At 44.4% G+C, this 25,061-nt stretch overlaps 1 protein-coding gene across 1 annotated transcript in view; it reads right to left on the bottom strand.

Moving 5' to 3' along the window:
• The window catches only part of LOC144104948 (uncharacterized), a 33,587-nt gene extending 21,474 nt beyond the window's left edge, over nucleotides 1-12,113 (bottom strand). Inside the window, exon 1 of the mRNA XM_077638178.1 lies at nucleotides 11,921-12,113. Coding sequence (XP_077494304.1) covers nucleotides 11,921-11,999 — 79 coding nt within the window. The 5' untranslated portion in view covers nucleotides 12,000-12,113. The remainder of the gene's footprint in view (nucleotides 1-11,920) is intronic.
• Between the last annotated feature and the right edge of the window lie 12,948 nt (nucleotides 12,114-25,061).

Below are 25,061 nucleotides of genomic sequence, written 5' to 3'. Positions count from 1 at the left end.
TCCCGAAAAACGCTGAGAATTTACCACCCCGCATTTTAAATGAATTATTACAAGACAATTTACAACGGATACCTATTAGCTTAACGCTAGCTACTGACGCCTCCCAATGTGATGAAAAGGCAGGGGTGGGAATATGTTGCGTGCCTCTAGATTGGTCTTTTTCTGTGCGGCTTCCCGACTACACCCCAATTTTCTAAGCGGAGTTTCTGGCGGTGGTGCTTGCTCTTCCAAAACTAGAGCCAGCTTTCACTTCAGTGGCTGTCATTACAGACTCTCTTTCTTTGTGTTCGTCCCTTGCTTCGGCTGTGGATTCGCCAATCTTAAACACCTTCCAATCATTACTCCTCGTGCACATGATATGGGTGTCAGGTCATAGCGGTGTGACAGCCAATGAAGTTTCGAAGTGCCTGCCAAAGGCGTCCCTGAATAGCCCCGTGCTACCTACCGTTCCCGCTACAGCGTACGTCACGGCAGCGAGGTTTCGAAGACAGAATTCGTTAAGAATGACAACTGGATCTCTTTTAAGATCTGGTGACTACCTGTACCTGAGGTATACGTGGAGCAGGCAATCATGCCATTCACGGCAGATTGGGGTATCTCTATCAAGGCTCCGCTGCCGGATCCCACCCTTAAATTTTTATTCGCACAGGTCTTGGTTGGCACTTAATCCCGTCTGCGTATTCTGGGGTGAGCACAAAACCATAGACCATTTTTTTTGGTTTGTCGCCGGTACACCATGCTGAGAAGACGGTTTATAGAGAAACCACTACAACAGTTTGGCGTTTGTTTTTGCAGCCCAGTCATATTGTCGTTTGGAGCCACCATACCTGGGTACAGCCACAAGTCTTTTTACCGCCGTCCAAAATTTTTTAATGGAATCAAACCGTCTACCTTGTTTTTTTTTCAAGTTTATTTTTTTACAACAATCATTATCAATTAACCACTAGGCTATAAACATCAGTCTCGATCTCACGGGTGCTTTATGCATTTCCCGTTTCATTTAGCTGTTTCATTTTGTTTACTTCTTCCTTCCTCAGCATTCATTTTATTTTCGTCCAGGAAATATTTATCTGCAAAACACCCTGTGCCTCCCCCCCCCCCCCCCAACTCTTGGCCAATAGCCCTATGTTGGCATGTGCCATTGTATGAGGGTAACCACAACAATAACAACAAGAAGCTCGCGCTGATCAGAACACGTTGGGCAACTGGCCTGAGAATTAACGTCGACAGCCCGCTCCGCCGGCTCACCAGCCGCGGCTAATGGGACCTCCAATGAATGTGGATCACCTTCCACATCTGGTGGCTCCGGACGACAGCTTCGACGCACTCATCGCCGCTCCCTCCGGCTTTGTGCTCCTGCCCGCCCTATCCCTCCACTTGGCCTTGCCGCTGGACGCCCGTTGTTCGCGCCCGGTTCTCGGCAGCTGCTTCTAGCCGCCATGCATGCGCCTACTATCGCATCCTATGAGCGCCTCGAGCCGTATCAGCACTCCTTCCTTCCTCGGCTGACTAGGCTGCCTGCATTTTAATAATAATAATATTAAAATGCAGGCAGCCCAGTCAGCCGAGGAAGGAAGGAGCGCTGATATGCACGGACCCAGTTTTGTGGCTGGCACGGCTGGATTCGCACTTTCACGCCAACCACGTGTCCAGCCAGCTGCTGCGCTATCAGCACGCCAGCCGCGAACTCCCACCAAGTCTCCTGGCAAAGCTGCGGTTGTCGCCTCCTGTCCCCGACATTTACGATGACTTCAAGAAGGGTCTGACGGCGTATTTTGGCTTGGAGCTCCCGCCGACTCTCTGCACTGCCATTCCGGGTTCAGAAGCTGCGCCGCCAATCAACTTGCGACCGCTGGCTTAATCTCCCCTCACAGCTGCTTCGGTTCTCCCTCTGAACGCTGCTGCACCGGAGCCGCTCCCCACCTCGGTCTCTCCCATGTTTGCTCCACCGGGCCCTACAGACGGACATCCGCCTGCGAGTTCCCGACCCACAGCGCATCCTGCCCGGTCCTGCTTGCCGACTGTCGCGCCTGCCCTTAAGCCATCACCTGAAGAGCACTCTCTAGACCCGGGCCCCAACTCGTTTCTAGTTACAAGTTCGCCTGCTACCTCAAGCTCAACCTGAGGGCTCAATCTGTTCTTGTCGAAGTGCGCGCATGCAAGCCACACCGGAGCCTTGTCGCGCATCACAAGGCACCCGAACCACCCGCCCCGGATCCCTGCTCTCCTGGTGCCTTCGCAAGTGACTTCCTCCGCGACAGACGAGACAGCCATCGCAGGAGGTGACATGCATGCGACGCATTACAGCGTGCCCCGTCGAACACCGCCAATGGACTCAGCTCTACTGTTTCCGTCCCATTCCGACCCCTATATCCCGGACTTGTGCCCTCTGTTCCCAGAAACGGTCTCAACGCCACAGTGGGCTAGCTTTTGCCGACAGACGGTGCACCCCCGTCGCCCGCTTCGACCTACTCCCTACACGGCAGCCCGAGCTCCACGCAGGTCTCCAGCCCAGTGACGTGCGCCGTCGTTTCATCGTCGCCAGCCGCCGAGGCATCCCCTTAGCCTCTAAGCCTGCGGTTTCCGCTCGTCATACGTTCGCCTGCACCACCTGGGCCAGCGCACTTCACATATCACTCGTAAATACCGGCGCGGGTGCGTTCTCGGCACTGGCATTTCCTGGCCTGCTTCAATCCCACTGCCGGCCCCACCAGTTCAGCTTAAGACTGGAGCACACTCAGCTCGCAGCAAAATTGTGGATGACTATTCCGGCCTGTTCATTCCGTCATCATTCTCGTCTTTTGGCTCCCCTCGCCCTTTGTATCCCCCGCCTGGCAGCCTTCACTGACCTAGCTGTGTTTTCAATTTGACCGACACGTTGAAAAGTGTAGATACCGTTTTTTTTCTTTTTCCTTTAAGGCGCAGCGATCTAGGGAGGGGGGGGGGGGGGCGGGGTTCCTGTAGCGGCACTGGTATCGCCAGAGGCGCTGATGACGAAGACGAAGCTCGGAGCGGAGCTCGCTCGCGCTGAGGAGAACGCTTTCGGCAACCGGCCTGGCCGGCAACGTCGACAGCCCCCTCCGCCGGCTCACCAGCCGCGGCTACTAGGACCTTCAATAAATATTGATGACCTTCCGAAAAGTTTTTAAGAAATATTGGTTGAGAGGAGGATTTATTTCTCGATATTCGCACAAGATACGGCAGAACGACGAACCAAGTTGTTGAGAAAGGGATTGCTCGCGGGAGCATGAAAACACTAGATTAAGTGTTATCGAGATTTTTTGGAAGAGTTGACCATAGTACGAAACTTTTCGCTAACTCCACGGACCGTGAGACGTCAGATGTGCTCAGCTTAACGACAGGCACATCTCTGAAAAGCGTTGTGTTTTCAGGAAGATGTAGGTGAACATGATGTTGGTAGGTCACGAATAGAAAAGATTGATCTCATTATACAAATCGAAGTCCTTGTCGGGCGGGAATGATGGTATTTCCTTTTATACGTCTCCCCAACTGCAATTTGTATGGACCTCCTGGTAAGCGTACCACTTTAAACCACAGTAGTGCGAACGTAATTTCACAGGACTGATTCTCTGCTCATGGAGTATTTCTCCTTGAGTTTATTCACTGCCCCATTAGTGAAGAGCTTGACCAACGAATTAATGGTAACTGTTATGCTTCCATGGGCGAGCAAAAACGGAGATTTCAATCTGGGTTTCAAAAGCATTACATTCTGAATCACTTTTCTCAGCATGTGAAAGATTGGACGAAGAAAATGTCGATGTTATGAAAGAGTCAACCAATCCTACTGAGAGGATTGCAGTTAAAAACATTTGCATAAGTGTCGTACTTCGTCTGAGCGAGAAAAAAAAAACGAGTAGGCGCGTAGGATGAAGCTGAGAAGGTGCTGCAAGAGTGGCAACCTTGGGGTAGACGTTCACTGACCGATTCCTGGACTCCATGCAGTGGCATGATCAAGAAGTGTTCTCCTGAAAAGGCTTGCATGTGAAGTATTGATGCATTATTATGAAAAGCCATTCTTGAAACTGTTTCCTCGTTTTGTAATAAAAACATACAATCGCCGATATTTTCACCCGGCGCTGAGAGCAGTTGCTCAATAAATTTGCTGTGGGAACAAACTTTCGGTTAACATTATAATAAACATTAGTTGTGCTTCTGTAAAAAGTCTGATATCATCCGACGGACTGCGTGCGCAAATTTGAGTGAGCAGGAAAAGTTAAATTCTAGAAACTGAAATATTATATCTTTTGTTCACTACTGTATATCATACCCTAAGGCAAAGCGCCTGTATTTTTTCCCACTTTCAAACAAATTTCCTTTCCTCCAGTGCATCGAAGCCAAACGGAAAGCCCGTCTCATTAATCTCCTTGCCTTCCATCTTCCTCTTTCTGTCGCTCGAAATTTGTTCTCCAAAAGTATTAGTCTAATGAGGCCAACCACGGCTTGGTTTTTTAAGCTCTTATCGTCAACAAACATTCCATTCATGAAAATTATTAGCGTACCCCACCTTTGTTCTTCGTAAAAACAGTGCGCGCTTGTACTAACAGACGATAATCAGTGTAGCCCCTCTATAATGTTAAATATTTACTGAACGATAGCAACCCGCTTCATACACTCTGTTTGGCCATAGTAGAGGGCTGGGTGTATTTGAAATCTAGAACTGAATCGCGACAGAAAAACTTTCTGCTTGGACGCTCTCATCAGTTCTATGGCTCACAATTGGGAGGATCAGACATAGCATCAGCTGACGGCTTCTCAGGCCCGATAGGCAAACATAAAGCCTTTTTAGCTGCCACTGCAGAGACGACACATCAGTTTCGGTGATTTATTGTCATCCGAGTATTTACCTTGCACCCGATGCTCTGTAGCAATAAACCCATCACGTTCACTCATGTATTCGACGCTGCCATCTTGATGCTGTCACACCCATGTCTAATTCAATGCGCCCTACGTTTAACCGTTCAAAACAGAAGTAAATAAACAAACTAACCGTTTAGAACAGAAGTAAATAAATAAACTTACGTTCGTAGTTCACTCACTCAAAAAAAGAGCTAAGTATTGCAGCTAGCTGTTATTATATTGCCGCCTCGACGTCGCTGGAGATGTGTCAGCTTCCGATAATTTTGTGTTTAACCGCATTCAAGACACCTGTGGTTATCAGCGGCAATACGAAAGAGACATCTGAGACTGATATTCTCCCTGCCAGGAAATGGTCTTTGTCATGACTAATCCTAGTATACGTTCGATCCCAGGAAGAGAACAATTTGGCATTGAGCATTGCGACTTCATTTTCAAACGCTGAAAATAAAGAAATATTTAATAGGAAATAATAGTTTTTTCCACGTTTTCTAGCTGAAAAACAACACGTTTAAAAGAAGTGCCTGTTTTTTGTGCTACGAAGGGAAGACTGTACCAAAAACAGAAGTATAATATGGTTTTGAACTCATTTAATTGGGATCAGTGCACATTGATGAGGAATGTAGGAAGGTTTCAAGGTGAAAATGTTTAGTGTTTGACAGGTTGGATATTTAAGGGGCGAGCGAGGGTACAAAACATTCATTGCCAGAAAAAGGCATCGATTAATGGTAGCCGCTTCGGCGTATGTGTGGGAGGCCTTTTCGCCACACACCTGGAAGGCGTCTAATCGTATCTCCGAAGCTTTTACACTCTGTAGATTTATATAGACAACGTTTCCCTTGCCCTGAAACGTTCTCCTCGTTAGATGGACCTACAGACCATATTTACTGTCTATTATTTCTAACAAAACATTAGTAACTCTAGTGACCTCTGAATACAAGCTGCTTTTTTTCCCTTGAAGTTGCCACTGTAAATTTCGTTTGTTTCCTTTAGTCTCATGAGCCCCAAAATTTATTTTAACGCTTTTAATGTCCCACATTTTTCTTCTTTGAGTTTCAAAAGCTCGTCATCAATTTAGGCAACATCTTTTCCTCATAATAGAAAGATAAATTAATTTTTTTTACGAATTCAGACTCCTCCAGCACATTCATTTGGTTAGGCTAATTTTAAAAACCAAGAACAATAATTTGGCTGTAATGACTTCGCGGTATAAAAAGGTCCAATAAAGGCAACCTTTTCTCGCTTTTTGTAAAAGATTTACTTGTACGCAATTTTTTTAACATTTTTTTGCTGTGCGTGTTCGTAGTAGTTTTCTAAAGCTAAGAAACACAACGCCATTATAGCGCTCCCTAATAATATTCACGCATTACTGAATTAGGACGACCTCCGGCTCGTGAAACCGTACAAAAGTTACTCTAAAATACAAACCTAAAATAATTTGTACAGAAAAAATTTAGTAAACGGCAGAGTCTACTTCAATGCAATATGCATTTGTAATGTCTGTTCGTCATGTATCGTATCACATGCTTCACGCACACCCCGAATACCACTCGAAAACCAATTATTGGACAGGTATTGCAACTGATTATTGGTCCACTCCTGTTTTTAATCTACAATATTGATTTACCAGGACATCTAACATGTAAGGTTTGCATGTTTAATAAGAACAGCAGTAATATTGACAAGATTCATCTCTTTACTTGTGTCATATTAGGTACATGAGACTAGAGGCCGTCAGTAAAATCTGTAATGAATGACAGCTTGACAGAGCTGCAGGGCGGAGCTGAAGTACGTTGTTGGGTTTGTATATTTAATACTTCGTTCTAGACGCCCAGACCAACTGAGAATGGCTTAACTGTGAGGAAACAGGGTATTATAAATGTCCAGCATAGCATTTCGTGGCAGAATATTGCAGTTCCGATATTTGTGGCCGGTAATAATAGCGTAATCTGTCACACAGAGACTAACATATCCCACCATGCAGCTCTTCAAAATGATCTCAATCATGTTCGGCAATGCTGCCACAATTGGCTCATGAAACTAAACGATAGGCGTAACACTTGTGTACGTTGATCGTCGCAGACAGCGCCTTGTTCCTAAATACTCTACCCTCACCTCCACTGTTGAATCGTAAAATCTATTAAATACCTGGGGGTAACGTTGAGCAGTGCTCTTCGCTGACGTTCTCATATCATTAACGTGATATGAACGCCAGATTTCAGAGATTTTAGGAACGCCATCTACAGCGTGTACAACACAAAATTACTTGTTTATTAAATGCTATTTAGATCTCGGCTATAATATTCATCTCCTGCCTTGAATACTCGTCAGACCCATCAAGCTCGTCATACCCGTCATCATACTCGTCAGACCCGTAAAGCTTAACAGAATCACCCTGAAAGATTAATTTGATCTACGTGCTCTTTTAATACAAATTCAACAGCAATAAGGCTTCGGTCCGAACTTTTGCACCTTGGCACTCGTTGCTGCGTCGCTCATCTTTGTATGTTTCATAAGGTAATTCATAGTCCGATCAATAATCCCAAAAAAATAACCCCACCTAGAGACATACCTCACCGCACCGCACTTTCGCTTCATATTGATCGACCGCTTACTAGAACCACTACGTTCGCTGGCTCATTTTCCCCCGAACAACTATCGACTGGCACAGCCTTCCTCATTTGATTGCTGCTATCACATGGAAATCGACGTTTGCAATGACTGAAAATTTTCATTTTCTGGAACTGTAATCACCACATACTTTCAATTTCACCCATATGACACCACGAGAGGGGTCCTTAGCAAACAAAGCTTAATGCAACACTCAACACAGCCAAAAGAACAGCCAGAGATTGCATCAACGATACGCAAATATTTATTCGTAATTTCCTAAATAATGTGAACCAGACGTTTGTATTATGTTGTCAACAGAAAATATTTGTAGTAGCTCTGAGTTTTCATTTGTACAATTATCTGAAAAAAGGTAGAAAATTGTTGTTTCTACACAGGGTGATAAATATTAAACATTGGAGATTTATTAAAAGTATGCAATCATAGGCCTGTAAAATCCGCCTCTGCACACAAGCTATGCGGCCGGGCTACACAAAGTGATATAACTCTTGCAGTCAGCCACTTAATTTCCTAAAGATGAATAATGAATAATGAATAATGAATAAGATGAATAAGTTTTTACTTACTGCAAAAAGCGGGCATGCCTACAGTGAATAGTTACAAGTAATGATTTTACAATAGATACAAGTAACGCTCTAAGCACGTTAAATATCTCCAGGTGGTCGCAATCAGTTCTGGAACCCTCCATCACGGCGCGTTCCAAGATATTGGCTTTTAAATTTTCAGCTCAGTCAGCGTAACTGCGCATTCTAGGCGCTGACGAACGGCGCGAAATTCCTCCTTGCTGTTGTTGTTGTTGTTATTAGCCTATCAAACAATGGCACAAACCCACACTGGGGGATCGGCCAAGAATCAGGTGGCTATTCACCTGAACGCAGTTAATAAAATAGAAAAGCACGTGGGAGCGCAACACCGGTGAATTCTTTCTTATGAACAGTAAAGGGATGAGAGTTTTGTGTCAAAATTATGAGAATAATAATAAAGAGAGGGATTACATATTAATGATTTAGTCAAAATGTAATAATTGATAGAAAAGAAAAGTTTGGAACACTTAGCAAGGCAGTCGGTGAGATTCTATCAGGAAATTTAGAACAGCGGTACAAACAGATCTGTGGCTGAACCCAAATGTGGTGGCGCCAAATGATAGCAAGAGCGGGCTGCTCAAACTACGGCCAAGATGCTGCAAGGGCTCCTCCAGCAACCGTCCTCTCAGAGAGTTGAATCGGCGACAATACAGCCAAAAATGTTCTATAGTTTCAGGCTCACGGCAAAATGCACAGAGGGTAGAGAGCGCCAAACGTGACGTGGCGTTTTGTCTGACAATACCGTGGAGCTGATAAATTCTTCCTTTTCGTTCTTAGTCGCTGAAATTTGAAGGAAATCTCGACGGAAAAGATGCCTCACATTAAGCAGGAGTTTCGAGTTAACCGCATCGCGTTGCATGCATAATACGCGAAATCACTGAAAATTTTGGTGACTTTTGTATAGAATCACGCACCCTCTGTAGCCGTGCATAACTCAAGAATGCAACGGCTGTTCCCCGTGAAAGGACCCCCTTCCAGCCAATGGCATCGGCCAATACGATAGAAGGAGTGGCAGAGAGAAGGGGAAAGTGGCCTTCTCCATAGTATGGGATAGTCCCCTTCCTGTAAGGTCACAGTGGCAGGTTCATGAGAATCGGCCGACGCCATTAGCTGAAAGGGGGTCCTTTGTCGGACCAAATCTGCCTCGTTCTTTATTTGTATCCGACTATAGAAGAATTCCACTACATGGAGTGGTCTAGAAATCCGACCGCCTCTATTTTCCCAAGAAAAACTCTCACGTTTAATGCTGTAGCTAAGGATTTCAATATTAATTAATTACGTACTTAACGCTGAGAATTGTTGCGCAACTTTGTGTCCTCATGACCCGATTACATATTTGCAGAGGTGGATTTCACATACATCACACTGCCTAATTGTATGACAAGTTTCGCAACATGAATAAAACGAACGCAGAGGACAAGGAACAAACAAGACAGGACTGTGGTGCACTTCCAACTGATTTTATTTGAAAAAGGTCGACGTTTAAATGCGTTCAGTTATCATGAGGTGAAAACCTAATCACAATCATCCAAAAAAGCCATTTCATTCTCCTGCAATGACAGTCAAGGCGTGCTGACGCATTGGTCACCAGCTGTCCTAATAAAACAGGCTTCGAAAATTTCACACTTAAGCTTCTCCTTGGCGTGACCCAGAAACTGCGCCTTCATAAACATAGGTTTGCATTTGCAAGACCGGCAGTGTACGAAGTGTCCGCAGTTTCTGGGTCACGCCAAGAATAAGCTCAAGCGTGAAATTATCGAAGCCTTTTTTAATACTAATAATAGTTTATTTCCATCACCATACAGTGTTGGAGGGGATGGTGATAAAAGCGGTTAACACTTGACAAGGTCCCCACCCCCGTACAGCAAGTGGGCAGTGGCATGCGACGGCACTTCACTGAAAAAAATACACAATCACCAATGTGTGCACAAAATCAATAAGGGTTAAAGCAATAACAATAAAATTAACAAAAAAGAAACAAAGAGCGCTGTTATAAAGATTGTAAGAAGAAAAAAAAATTATTAGGAAAGCTTTTGACAATTGCGTCAGCACGCCTTCACTGTCATTGCTGGAGAAAAAATGGCTTTTTTCGATGATTGTGATTAGGTTTTCACCTAATGATAACTGAACGCATTTAAACGTCGAGCTTTCTCAAATAAAATCAGTTGGAAGTGCAGCACAGTCCTGTCTTATTTGTTCCTTGCCTTTTGTGTGCGTTTTATTCATGCTGCGAAACCTGTCTGCATTATGAATTGCAATCAACTAGCCCAAACCATGGTGTTATTTCAACTAATTGTAAGAAAACTGCAAAAGTTAATTTTACCGTCCTGTATAGCCTCGCGTTGCTTTTCGCTGTGCGATATATTTTGATATGCACACCTGGGTCTAGTGAGTTTCGGAAATTTAACCTCAACTGTTATAGCATTCCTGCTGAGATTTTTTTCAAGGTAAGAAGCACTCTTCTGCTCGCAATCAAAAAAGTTAGAAATTCGAAACATATACGGGATGGCATGTGCCGGAATGAAAGAACAGACGTTCGAAGAGCTTGCGGAAGAATATGCAAGAAGGCAAGCCCCAACAGAGAGAATAGAAGCAACGTGAGACGATATTCCTGGCCGTTGATGGCCGTGGCCGGGAGTTATAAAAAGAAATTTGCTCCGGAAACGCATTTAAACAATTTATTTAAGCTTAGAGAAGCGGCACAATGTTCAGGGCACGCATAAGAAGGTAGGTGACATCAAGCTATATGTACAGAGGGAAACTCGACCTGACAGCAGTGGCTTATTGCCACTTTCACAGGGGCTGCACCCAAAGTCAACAAGTGTCGAAAGGAGAAGGAACCAGAGGGAAGGTGCTAGAAAACTTCGGCTAATTAAAGTTTGGCAAGATATTTCCGGGGAAATTGTTCCGAAGTGGGGGGGCACCATAAGCAACGATTTTTCGAACAGTACAAGGGGAGTGCTGCAGTCAGCAGTGGCTCCAAAAGTGGAGTGACTCCAAAAGATGAGCTTGGTGAAGGCGCGGGAGTGCTAGCATTTCTGGCAACGTGGTCGGGACGGGGCGAGATCGAGGAATGCGGAGACCGCTTGATGGAGAAGAAATGAAAAAACTTCACAAATTTTATTTACCCTCTTGTAATTTCCAGATCAAAATGAGGGGAGAGAGGGGTCGGCAGCGTTCACGGGTACGGAAGAGAACGGCGACGCGACAGCGACCGCGGTGGTGTGTGTGGATGGCGCCTTCAATTTCAGTCCACTCCGGATAAACAGACAAGCCATAAACGGCAAAGTAATACGGCTTCTGCTGAAGTTATCAGGATCGGGTGCAGTAATGCTTTTGGTTTAAGAGGAAACAAGCCAGTTCCTGCAACGAAACGGCGACACATGTGATCTTGCCAGCAACCATGGGCACATCTCTCACAGTGTGCTGGGTGAGCATGAACAGTGGAAACGCTGAACACTCTAAACAGAACGAAGTTGAGAAGGAGTAAGCCGTCCGTTAGCGAACACCTTTTTGTAGAAAGGAGTGCTCTAGAGGACAGCTCACTCCGTTTTGCTTCCTTGTAGGCGGATTAAAGTTTACAGGGTATAACAGAAATTTAGCCCCTGGAAGTCCGTACGCAGCAACGTGTTGTAAATTCTTTCATGTCTCCGCATGAATGTTTTGTTCAGCAGTGAAATGTCTATATATGTCCAGTGCAGATATTTTAGCATCAATTTTCTCACCGTACAGGGCACTCATAACAATATAAAATAAAATAACGACATCACGGAGCGCCATACATTTTACAGTTTGGGACAAAATTCGCGCCAAGAGGACTCGTAACTTACCTGTTGCGTAGTACAGAGTGCTGCCGTATGCAAAGATCATTGCAGCTATGATGCGTAAACTCGACATTTCTGTTGTCATATCAACGAGGCTGTGAGTTTGAATGCGTAACCTGCTGTTGTTCGCGCTGTTTCGACGCCGTATATCCAAACAAGCAGCAGCCCTGCGAAGCAACTGGTGTTGGAAATACTTATGCCTTTTTTTCTATTTGCATAACTTCCCGCAAGTAAAACTTTTCTCAACCAGACAATAAAAGCTGGGCGCAGAGTGGAAAATATTTGGGGCTGCGTTTTCCAAATGGAACTGCATTCTTTTCCATCTAACGTCGATTGTCCGAGGCTATCGCTTTATGAAGACGTCCACGAAAGTGGCATTGTTCTCACTTCGCAGTGACGACACTTGAGGCAGTTTGACGGACGAATGATGAGGCCGCAACCTGTCTCTTTCCATAAGATCTCAATAGCGTGCAGAAAATAAAAAGAATAGCAGGTGGTTTTAATAACAAGCACACATTTCATTCAGCCATCTCCTTCACGGTCGAGGTTGTCGGCCTTACTGTATTTAAACATGACTCAGAGCTTTCTGTCATAGGGAGCGTACCAACTACTTTCCTCGACGTCAGTGACGGAGCTTAAGGGATATGAATGCGGAGGAAGCGAGCTATTCGTGTTCACGTCAGTAGTGGCGTACGGCGGCGTGTGTGGTACCGTCACTGAGTACTTCTTTAGAACTTCGAACAAACTAATAGAAATGAGCATTCAATAACTAGTGTTATGTTTATCTCTGTGTTACGTTTAATCTCCAGAAAATTTGGTTTCTTGGGTGACGTAAAGAAAGCAAAAGGAGGAAAGAAAGAATTAAAGGCAGAAAGAAAACAAAAACACTAGAAGAGAAGTAAAGGCATAAACACCTAACTCGTGCGCACGCACGATTCCTTTGAAAGTCATTTAGAGCTTTTTCATATTTCTGACACTGTAAAAGGTTTAAGTAACGCGAAACAAATAAACTTGGCACATAATAATTGCCTTCTGTGAATTATATTTTTATCATCAGGTTTTAAAAACACTACAGTGGGGTGTATTTGGTGAATATATTTTCATTGCAATTTTAAAAGGAACGTTCTTTCTGCAACCTGCACACCAGTGAAATGAAACTGCATACAGCAGTGAAACGTAGATTACTTGGGCAGCCGGAAGTTTCTCTGGACTTCTGTAGCATTGATAAAAAATTCAGGAAAGTGATATTCGTATCTCGAACTGTTATATATAGAGGGAGAGCTACTACTCCCGATCTCAACAGACCATGTGCATTGCCGTGCCTGCAGCTCATATTTTTCAGCGAACAGCAAAATTTGACTGTATAGGAGTGTACCGAAAAAAATTTATCTCCCATCTCCCAGTAATAGAAGTCAACTGCCTAACATACCTCTAAGCAGAGCCCTCCAACTATTGAATGGTAACCTAAGACGAGATTTGCGCTCTCGCATCTGTCAGCGTTCTCTTTCTGGGTTGTATCCGCTGTTTTAAGCGTTGCTTTTTTTTACTTGAATTCATTAGTTTTGCTGCGCAATAACGCTATTATTTTGATGCATTGCATCCGGTTAGAAATTCATTAGCTAAATCCTACGGGTGGCAATTTCATATTCGACTGCATAGAAGCTTCACCGGAGCAAAAGACAACGGCGGCCGTTCGGTGTTATATGGGCAAAAAAGCTGGCGGTAGATTTGCATAGTTAGGCCAAATGCACAGAAGGTGCGCCAGCACCATGCGGCCGTTGTTTAACTTAGTCTTTCACTGTTTTTGTGATTATGCTATATTATTCATATATTGGTATGAGAATGAAGTTGTTATCAAGTGTATTTTGTGTGTTGTGTACGTTTGCAAGGCATGGATGAAGAACGATAGATACATGACACAATATTTATTTCATTCATTCTATGCCGGCATATGTACCGCTCCCGCTCTGCAGAGAATGGTAGTGTTGATAGAGGGAAAGCTCGTGGCCCGCTTGCCACCAAGGTCCCATGGTTCTATTACGTGATCACAAGCTGCCCACCGCGGCGGCTCGCAAACAAAAGGATTTTTGCAAACAAAAGAATTTTTACGAAAACGACAAAATAATTTTTACGTGAGTGTGGTATGACTGCTAGCGCACTAAAATTATGATTGCCTGGCGAGCAGTGACGTAATTAGTGACGCCATCACAGGAGATAAATCCCAGAGACTCGACGTCATCGGACCATAAGTGATGTCATCCGGCCATGCTTCTCACTTTGAACCCTCCACATGCCAACCGTACTATGCGGTGTACGGCAACAACTCCGGTAGAGCAGTTGGGTCTCACAAGCGTCACCACTCACTTCCGCCAAAGGCCTCAAAAGATGTCAGTGCTAGCCTATTGCAAACACATAAAGGAATTAGCTGTATCTTTGTTTTTGCTTGTAGATAAGAAAGTCTGACGAAAAAAAAATTAATGTTTTACTCTTCTTCAAAAATAAATACCCAAAAACCAGACAGACCTCTATGGCGGTGGTTCTTCAGCTTTTGTGGTAACAAGAACAGCATTACCTAATATTTGCACTTTCGTGTGTATACATATGCAACAATATGTGCGGAATTATGTTATTTTTCTTGTCTTTATATTTCCATATCTCTGAAAAACGAGAAAAGAAATGATAAAAAAAGTTTCGGGCTAAAATATTTCAATTAAGTGCTATCTGCATGGAGTAGTCTACGCATATTTTCAAAACGTGTTGTACTCTTCCCTTCATTGTTGGCTAAGTATAGCGCAAGTTGCTCCATTTCCTTAAAGAAAATTTACTGCTGCGCACAGCGCTGAAGTAAAAAGGTAATTCAAATCTGAATCGTCTTCGTAACTAAGAGTTGTAAAAGCTTGGAAACAACGCAAGCAGCACAGGTCATCGACCCAATATTGCAACAGGATGGTCCCATCCTGGCCCTTCGTAGGGCCAGCTTTACCAATACAGTTCCAATGTTGGGCCAATTACTTGTGCTGCTTGGGAAGTAACATTGCTGTGAGAGCACAAGAATTTGTACTGAATATATACTCTCATTCTTTTTTCTCGCGGTTTTACAAAGGCAGCTTCCACCGCAGAATCACCGCAACTGCATGTATGATTCCGTATTTAATGTCGTAAACAGCTGCCTCTGGAATGAGCGAACCTTAAAATCAGCTTCCAGAATACATGGCTGCTTGGTCAGGAAAACGAAACCTTTCAAGCATTCGCTTTATGTTAATATTGAATTCCTCATGTTCACAGTGACCACATATTTTTCGTCTAGGTGAGTAGGGCAATTGTTGTTTCTGTACATTGAAATGAGATGCTGATCAAAAAGGTTCACGTAATTTCTCTCCTTCTACTTGCTCTCTGCAACTTACCTCTCCTGGACATAACCATCTAGAACCATTTGCTGGCCTCCTTTAACTAACGATCTAACATAACGGGGGAAATTTTTCTTTTAACTGTTAGAAAATTTTAAAACTTATTTATGGTAGTACACGAGCATGTAGGAAGTAGTTGCCTGCTTTTCCTGCACGTTAGAAAACGTCTGGAAACCTGATTAAATCAGTGCTGTATGTCAGACGATCGCTTTCCCTCTTAAATGTTTTACTTTCCGCGCCATTCGGAACTTGAAGCGCATGAACTCAGTTTTCGTCTGAGTTGTTTTCGTTTCAGGTATTCAGGTAAAGTATCATGCTTGTCCTTAATAATGATGCGTGATGATTTGGAACCCGATATTGTGTAAAACCAGTTCAAGGAAAGAACCAGTACAAGACAAAGTTTTCTGTAAACAATGAAATTATGACGTTAGATCGAACAAAAGTAATTTCAAAGTTACAATTTTAAAGGATACAAAGGTACTATATGATAATATAATGCGATAGTATAAGGATAGTTTGCTGAAATAATAATAATGTTTTCCGTGGCTGTTTATATTACGCTTTAATATTTTTTCGGGTGTTCAAGAAACTTTTTTTTCGGCGCCTTTTTGATTGTTCCTGTTTTATCGCCTGAGATTGAGGCCAAATCAGATTCTTCGTTAGATGTTTTAATCTAAAATTGATTAGTGTGTATAGCACTGCTTTATTAGTTGACGTGAATATGTTCTGCATCCAAGTATTATTTTCACGAAATCTGTTTGAATAATTTTCTTTGAATAGTTTGAATAGTTTTCTGCCGTACAATCCTTCCGCAGGGCACAATAAGTATTTCTTCCTCTCCCATTGTTTCTGTTTATTGCGGAGAATTTTTCAGTTTTCAAATAGGCCAGGAGTATCGGCATAATCAAATGGGTTTACTCAAAATTCCTGTGCTCGAGAGCAGCTGAGCATGCCTGCGAGCCAAATGGGCACAAGCGCCTTTCCCTTAGGAGAGCAGCTTCCGCAAGGTTACAATCCACCTGTCGCGCTGCAGACCACTCGGGCTCTCCAGGCAAGTGGGGTGAACTCTGTACATCATTATAGAAAATTACTTCTCTTAATGATATTCTTATAGAGCGCTGCTTCTTTGAACATGGTGTTCCAAACAAATATTATACAAACATCAAACCAGCTTATTAAAAGTGGTGTCAAAACCGTAACACCATGGTGCCCTACTTACCTTTGCATATTCCATTAAAAAATTCGAAGACGTAAAGCCTATTTCTCCAAGCGCCGCAGCCTGTGTAAAACATAAATGTGTGGACTCGTCCACTGCCATCAGGGTAAGATAAAAACCAGCGCGGGAAACACTCAGGCTGCAGCAGTCAGTCGCTGCAGTGCTTGAATTGGTCCAAACCTGTTGGTGGTAGAACTGAAAGGAAGAAACCAATTTCTGTTGCTTTCGCTGATGAAACATTCTTCCAGACGTGGGTAGCTTTTGCTCCTTCAACATACTGAGCTCGTCTACTAATGTAAGAATTTCGGCTTTCGATTCCGAAAATGCAAGAACTCAGATTGTGATCAACTGAGCCAAGAAGATATGGAGTAGAAGGCAAGCGAAAACCGCGACGAAAGATCGGGTCAGCAATCCCGCAGCACAAAGCGTCAGTCCCATGCGCGAAGATAAAAACAGGCGTTTCAGCGAAGAAATAGCAGCTGCATTCAAACGGCGATATAATGTTAAGTGGCTTTCCGCGATTGAAGAGAAGTACAGCTGGCCTGGTTAAGGCCCTGTCAAGAAAATGAATCTGATACACCGAAGACCTGGAGCGGAGTGGGAGGGTAAGCAACATTGCCATCCAACGGGAAGTGAGCGGAAAGGACCAGTAATAGCTAAATTAGGATTTCGACCTAGTGAACAATGGGGAACTAGCGCAATATTCTTCCGAAGTTTCTGGAACTTCATAGCTTTCATAATGTTGTAATTATTTTCCCTGTTGATTGAAGGTTCACTCTGTACTATACTGCTGTAGGATATAAACTCGGCCTATATTTAGCCTGAGCTGTATATACTTCGTATGTCAGATAAAATGCCTAGGGAGTCCACAGTACTTCTAAAATATTATGTGGCTCGGTCGTCTCGCTAGGAATGGATTGCCACTTATTAGATCCAATCCAGGCTACTTTAGAATTTTTAAGCTTGATGCTGGCAGAACTATAAACCATTCGAGCACCCTCTCTCAGTGTAACAGTGTTCACAAAAAGTTACAAGTGACAATATTCAGCCTTTCTAAATATACAGAGTTCTGCGCTGTTGCAAAAAAGATGCAAAGAAATAATTCAACGCCCCCGTAAATTAAACTTTCATGTAGAAGCTGAACGAGATGAAAGAGGACGTGAGACAGCCTGCTAAAAAAAGACAAAAAGTTACCAGTTGGTGGGTAAGCCTAAGTGTATACTGTCCAAAGTTTCAAAAAGCAAATAAAAATAAGCACTTTTTATTGAAACTTTCACAATCGGTCTGAAAATCAAAAGGATTTTTAAGTGAGCTTTATACCATACGGTTGTTGCAGCAGAAATGCCATAAACAGGGCACAGAAAGGAACCAGCAAACAGACAAGACTCAGCTGCTGAAAAATGGCCGTACTGAGGCTTCCCTTCTGACCGCCCCTTGTTCCTGATGGCTCTTATAATGCTGGAATATTTCTTGAAAACTCTAAGGTTTCTATTGAACAACACTTAAAAATGTTAACTTTCTAACGAACTACCAGACTTGAATAGACATAAGAGAGGTTTCGACCCCCCCCCCCCCCCCCCATAGCTTCTATTGTCATCCTTGTCATTAAGGCGACAAACAGCTTCAGCTTGGTGCCAGCCTGAATCATACTTTAAGTTTCCACAACCACACAATATTTGAGAAACTACCGCAATAATAATCAGTCACGCTATCGATAGCAAGTGCACTTACTTGGTGGGCATGCTCGAGTGCATTTGTATTTGTCGTCAAACGCGTTTTCTTGATCTGGGCAGACCATCCCTTCTTCGCAGGGATTTAAATAGACGTAGTAGCTCCACTTTTTTTCGAGCTTGCTACAATTCCCCGCAGTAGGTGGCTGGAGGCAAGCGCCATTTCGGGTATGGGTGCCTGTCATGGATTTCAAAATTCTAAGTCAATCCAAAGGCAATGTCATGTCCCGCACCTAACATTCTTGCGGTGCCGCCACACTGTAAAGCTGGAACTGTGTGTCGTGTATATGAAACTCTCTTTCCTGCAGGGCTAAAATCTGGATCCGCCCCTGTGCCCCAGATTTAGTATCACTGCTCTCACGTTCTATGCTGGCTCTTAAGCCGAATATCTGTTTTACCGCAATCATAGACTGCGCTCAAGGCCCCCAAATTGCAAAGCAAGTATGGATACGGAGTTGCCAATCAGGCTTTTCCAGACAAAAGGAAGCTGACGTGTATGCATTCTGTTTTTCCCGAGTACTCTTAGCTTCCGCCAATAATTACGATGCTTGTGAGACGCCGTATACCAAAAACTGTTAGAGTGTTGACATCAGACTTGCCAATCTGTGCGCGCTTTCTTGGTTCTACACAGAGGTGTTTCCTGCCTTTTATCGGTAGTTACAGTTAACGAGTATTAAACTACATAACCGTACACATTGGGTAGCACTTGAAGTCTTTTGGGGCGAGAATGATTCGTCGTTCTCAAACCTTTCCCATTGGCTGGAGGTAAGTTACGTCACCAGACCGGATAATTCCCATTGCCTGGAGACGAGTAGCGTCAACAGAGCTCAAGTGACGTCACCAAGCTGCAAATAACGTCACTTCCGGTAACGAAAACGACCGCTTCTAATAGTATTGCATTGTCAACACATAATATTGTTGGTGCCTCTCTGAAATTTTTCTTCCTAAGCCCATCACCTTGCAATAGGCACATCATAGGTAAGCCACTACTGAGCCACTGAAGCCAAGCTAATGATACTACTGTGTCCTGGCCTTAACCGAAAACAGCTGCTTTCATGATTTACGCGAGTAAGTTTATAAGGCGCAGGTTTTGCGACTGATGCACCAGCTGTTACACAACGCGGCGTTTTTTTTTCTCCAAGCTCACTGACGTGTTCAGGGGGCGAAACATTAGAGGTCGCTGCCGCAAGAACAGTATGCGTGACGTCACAATCTACATTGAGAAGTAGACAATATTTCCAGTGTTTGAAAGCATTGTTGATGGCGCTGGTCACTGCGTTTGTTCCTTCTTAGTGAAGGATCGAGCAAAACATACGCATCAAGCTAAACTCCAGAGGTTGTCAAGGACATAGCAACTTTATCGCCCTAAAGGAACATGATGCCGGCAATGCAGTCAGCAGCAACTTCAAGATCTCTGCTATGAAAGACATATGCTATACGAAATTTGAGATCAGATAGCCGGGCGGACACTGGGCCCTCTCCAGGTCCCATTTCTTTGCCAAGCAATATTCCACTCAACAATCGAAGGTGCAACTGCGTGCGATCGCCACGAAAAGGCAGATGCACCCCCTGTTCAATTCATGCTATTGCGCACTACCCCGGCTCATAACGTCTTATTTACGCCACAGTAGCCATCTGAGACATTGAACCTCTAGAACAGGCAAGCCACCTCTCTGCGTATGGAAAGCCTCATAATGGTAGGGGATAAAGACGTGAGAGTAAACCTCTACGAAAACGCAATATTGATTTGAACGAGCGAACCGCACTAGAATATTTTACAGCCATCACCGAACTCGGTAGTATTATCGTACGCTCTCTTATCCTCAAAGACAGCTGCACATACGGCTGGCGCAGTTTAGAACGTCTACACTGCCATCTGTGACGCCGATCTGGCCATCTTAATACGGCGACCAACTGCATTTCGATAATCCAAGCTCAGCGCCTCGGAAGGTCTAAATGCATCAAGCTGACCTTCAAGGGCGACTGTATACCATCATGCGTGAAATTTGGGCACTTTGACATCCATCGTATCAATGCAGCTACGGTGCAGGAAGCGCATGAGGATCGGTCACGTGAGCGGCGCCTGGAACAACTCCATCTTGTGCACGAGATGCTCCGAGTCGCACACCGGCGATATTTGCCGCGAGATTTCCTTGAAGTGCGCCAACTGCCGTGCCCTCACGAATCTGCCTCGGAAAACGGCGCCCGTTTACAAACTTGACGGGTGTTACTGAAACAGATGATGCGAGACCATTTCACGCACTGAGAGGCCGCTGCAAAGTTGCAATGACGTCGTTCGCGCCGCTCAAGATCTTCAAAAGAAGGCAATCACATTTGAAGTTATGCGAAGGAATGCGCTAAAAGCGGCACAAGAAGACAACACACACACACACACACGACACAAGCGCAAACTAACAACTGTTTATTCCTTACGGAAGATGCGTTTATATACACAACGTCAGTTTTTTTAAATATGCAACCTACCATCACCAAACACGTCACCATCACCACGACACAGCATCTGCACTTATTATGTCAATTTCGTTTTTTGTAAGTGCAATGTAAGGAATGCTTACACACGTTCCATTTTCCGCCTTTTCGATTAAAAATGCTTCGACTATCTCTCTTTCAATCCTTTCTTTCCGTTTACCTACAGTTGTGGTCCTGTGAAAAATTGGTTCGCATTTCTTCTTACACCTGCTGGAATGTTGCGCCAGATTCCCGGTGTGGTTAATTTTTTCGCAGTCATTATTATGCTCTAGAAGTCTCCTGTTGACAAATCTACCCGACGGCCCAATGTATTGTTTTCCGCATGATATTGGTATCTTATAGATGATGTCTCTCTGGCATGGTACTAACCTTTCCGTATGGGCAATGTCACATTCCTTGCGCTTTTCACTCTTCCCTTTCGCATTCATCTTGTTGCAGATGCTTATCAGCTTTTTTCGGTGCGCTAAATACGACTTCCACTTGGTGTTTGTTCGCCGCTTTCTTCAATCGGTGCGATGCCTTAAAAACATACGGTATGACAACCAAAACTTCTCTATTCCCAAGCTCTTTCGACTTCATTCCTTTCCTCGTCAGGAATTTTAGCACTTTTTCGCCACTGACGAAATCATGTTGTCAGGGAACCCGCTATCGGTCAGTCGACTAATTTTCATGCTTATGCTCTCATTCAGTTTGTGATCGCAGGACTTCGTAAGGCTCTGCATCATACACGATTGGGCAACACTCCTTTTGACAAGCTTGGACTGGTTGGAATCATATCTCATGATGCTTTTTTCACTTTTTGTATGATGCCACCAGAAAGTATGGACAGGGGTTTCCTGTATTTGTAGATCAAGGAATCTGATCGCTTTTTCAGGTGGTTCATACGTGAAATCAAGGCCATCGAATATGTGTTTAAAAAGCGTAACCATCGCCTCCGCGTCAACGCGCCTGCTTTTTCCGCACTAAAACACAGCAAGACATCATCTACATAGCGGAAGCATGCCAACACGTTCCTGACTTCAAACTCTGGTTTGAGGGTGCGATCACTTTTTGCCATGCACAGGCTCGAAAGTGCAGGAGCCAGACACGAACCAATGCATATGCCGCCTCGTTGTGCGTACACTTTTCCTTCATAGTTCACGCACAGGGATCTTAGGTATACCCAGAGCAGTTCAAGGAACCCACTGACGCGCATCCCACATTCATTCTGAAACTTCGTAGCTCCGTAGCTGTCAATACTCTCCTCGACTGCAGAAATGGCACCGTCTTGAGGAATTGAATATAACATGTATTTAACGTCCACAGACAAGCACGTCACCAGTGTCCCTTTCTTCAAGAATCTGATGACCATCTCTGATCTTTGCACCATGTATGGGTCATCACAAGTAAGCTTAGACAGTTGAATCTTCAGGTATCTAGCAACATAACTTTGCCACGTGTTCTTGTCCTCAGCGATCACCCTGAAGGGGTTGTCTTCTTTGTGAGTTTTGACCGAAAAGAATGGCCGCAGTGTGAGCCCCTTGCTTCCTTTGACCGTGTTCGAGAGCTTTTCTAAACCTAGCCGGGCACAGGATTTGGCCGCTTGCAATCTCATTTTCTTCAGGTCTTTTTCATCCGCACACATTTCGTCGAAATTCTTTCGAATGGCGGCAGAGGCTTTTCTCTCGTGTTCTTCCCTTTTCATAACCACGAATCGACCGGTTTTGTTCGAAATTTGAAGCGTAAGTGCGTAGTCGATCAAAACAACAACAGTATTCTTGATTGAAAAGCGCTCCTTTTTTGGTTGTGGCAGTCTTTTGACGCAATTTACACCTTCAGCGACGCAGGCAGCTTTTTCCAGCCCAGGGGCCCTACTAGCAACGGTGTGCACCATTCCTAACAGCTGCACTGTAATGGCTTTGACCGGAACGGCAAACTTGGGACCTTTGTCTAAAGTGGACTGTACCTTGCTTGGTAGATGGCTCCCAGATAAGTTGATGTGACCTTTGCTCTCATTTGGTCGACGCTGCTTCCTTGGTAATGAAGCAAAAGCCATCTTCCACTTCTCTTCCCCAAGGGACTCTGCCAGGTCAAGGAAGTATCGTACCATCACCCTCGTTCCTTCTTTGTCGAGCGTTTGAGCACAGGTAGATTCGATGTGGAGCCGGTATAACCCAATCTGCCTCCAGCTTTCAGCGCGGACAATTTTGCATATTCTCCGAGCCGTCCTCTCTCTGGGCGCCATAGCTCCCAACACAGTCTTTAATGCAGCGCAAGTCAGGCCGTGGTTCAGGGCATACGTGAGAGTTCGGGTCCTGGTCCTTTCCTCCGCAGTGCAGTTCACGAGGTAGTACACACGATGTAATGGTTGCAGGTGTGGAACACATGAGGCCGTTGTACTTGAAATAGAAGATAGCGAAGCTATTACCGGCGCCAATTGGTTGATTATTATACGAAGGAATGCGCTAAAAGTGGCACAAGAAGACAACACACACGCGACACAAGCGCAAACTAACAACTGTTTATTCCTTACGGAAGATGCGTTTATATATGCAAAATCAGTTTTTTTTTAAAATGCAACCTTCCCATCACCAAACACGTGACCATCTTCACGACACAGCATCTGCACTTATCATGTCAATTTCGGTTTTTGTAAGTGCAATGGAAAGAGTGCTTACACACGTTCCATTTTCCGCCTTTTCGATTAAAAACGCCTCGACTATCTCTTTTTCAATCCTTTCTTTCTGTTTACCTACAATTGTGGTCCTGTGGAAAATTGGTTCGCATTTCTTCTTACACCTGCTGCATTGTTGCGCCAGATTCCCGGGGTGGTTAATTTCCTTCCATTAACTTACAAAAACTTAACTCCTTCCATTGAACTTACAAAAACCGAAATTGACATGATAAGTGCAGATGCTGTGTCGTGGTGATGGTCACGTGTTTGATGATGGAAGGTTGCATTTTTCAAAAAACTGACGTTGCGTATACAAACGCATCTTCCGTAAGGAATAAACAGTTGTTAGTTTGCGCTTGTGTCGTGTGTGTGTTGTCTTCTTGTGCCGCTTTTAGCGCATTCCTTCGCATAATGATAAACCATCTGGCTCCGGTAACAGCTTTGCCACCTTTGAAGGGTAGGCTTCAAGCACTACTTCGGCCTGCACGCCTCCTCCAACAACCGCACTAGCACAAGGGTGCCCGGCGTCTGGTGGCGCCGCACCCGCTGCCTCTGATAATAATTGGCCACCACTACCGAAGGCTTGCCAGTCCACTGGGTCAGACAGGCTGCAGCACTCACAATGTACAGAACCTACGACTCACCCAGGCAAAAGCCGCTATCTAGACCGTGGCCAAGATCTCCAAGTGATTGCGATTCTCACATTCTTTATGAATGTCCTGCGTGCTCTGTTTTCCAGCCTGCGCACGCCAACAACAAGCAGCGCCATGCAAGCACTGGAAGTGCCACATCTAGTTCTTGCGGCTCAGCTCGACTGCAGCCGGTCGGGCGGCAGTTGAGTTCGTCAGCCAAAACCCGCCGCATGTATAGACACTGCGGCACTAAAGGAAACCACACTGTGTTTAGCACCTGAGAGAGACTTGCTTTAGGGACAAATTTTGACTGCGTTCCTTGTCCCTTCCGCTTTTCAATCCCTCATCCTTCTCCCCAAGTGCAGGGTAGCCAACCGGAACACCGTTCTTTTGTTAGCATCCCTGCTTTCCTACTTCCATTTGATCTCTCTCTCTCTCTCTCTGTCTTTTTATCGCATACTACCTGTAAATGTCGCTTGTTTTCGTACAAAAAACGAAAAATATTCAGTTCATTTTTTTGTTCTTAAAGCAAGTAGCTTTCTTGGGGCACCTGCAAAAAACGTAGATCGCCTAGTGTGCCCAAATTCCTTTGTCGGAGCGCAAAGGAATCTCATCACGCAACTTAAAATTGGTATAATACTCCACACGAATCTTCAAACATCAGGAAAAATAGCTCCAAAATGATAGAGTTTGCTGGTTTTCCTTTCAATACCGCCTGCTCTTGTACTAAGATGGACGGCTGCCAGCCGATTTTCGAGCTTATGCCACGCTTCAGAGAGCGGGGATTCCAGTACAATAATAAATATCGTCTCAAGCGCTTGATTCATAAGAGCTTGGTTCTGCTTCACTGGCTCATGATTTTTACTGCCACTGTACCGTGCAATTATTATTCCTTCGTAGTTGATTATAACAGCCTCTAAGGAATCCACCAATTTCATAAAAATATATGATGCATTTATTAATTAAGCACTCTTTCTTGTGTAGGGCCTTCGAAAGACTGCAAAGAAGCATATTACTGG

This window comes from Amblyomma americanum, chromosome 9 (assembly GCF_052857255.1).
Source record: "Amblyomma americanum isolate KBUSLIRL-KWMA chromosome 9, ASM5285725v1, whole genome shotgun sequence".
Taxonomy (NCBI): Eukaryota; Metazoa; Arthropoda; class Arachnida; order Ixodida; family Ixodidae; genus Amblyomma; species Amblyomma americanum.
This window is presented reverse-complemented; position numbering and strand designations above follow the sequence as displayed.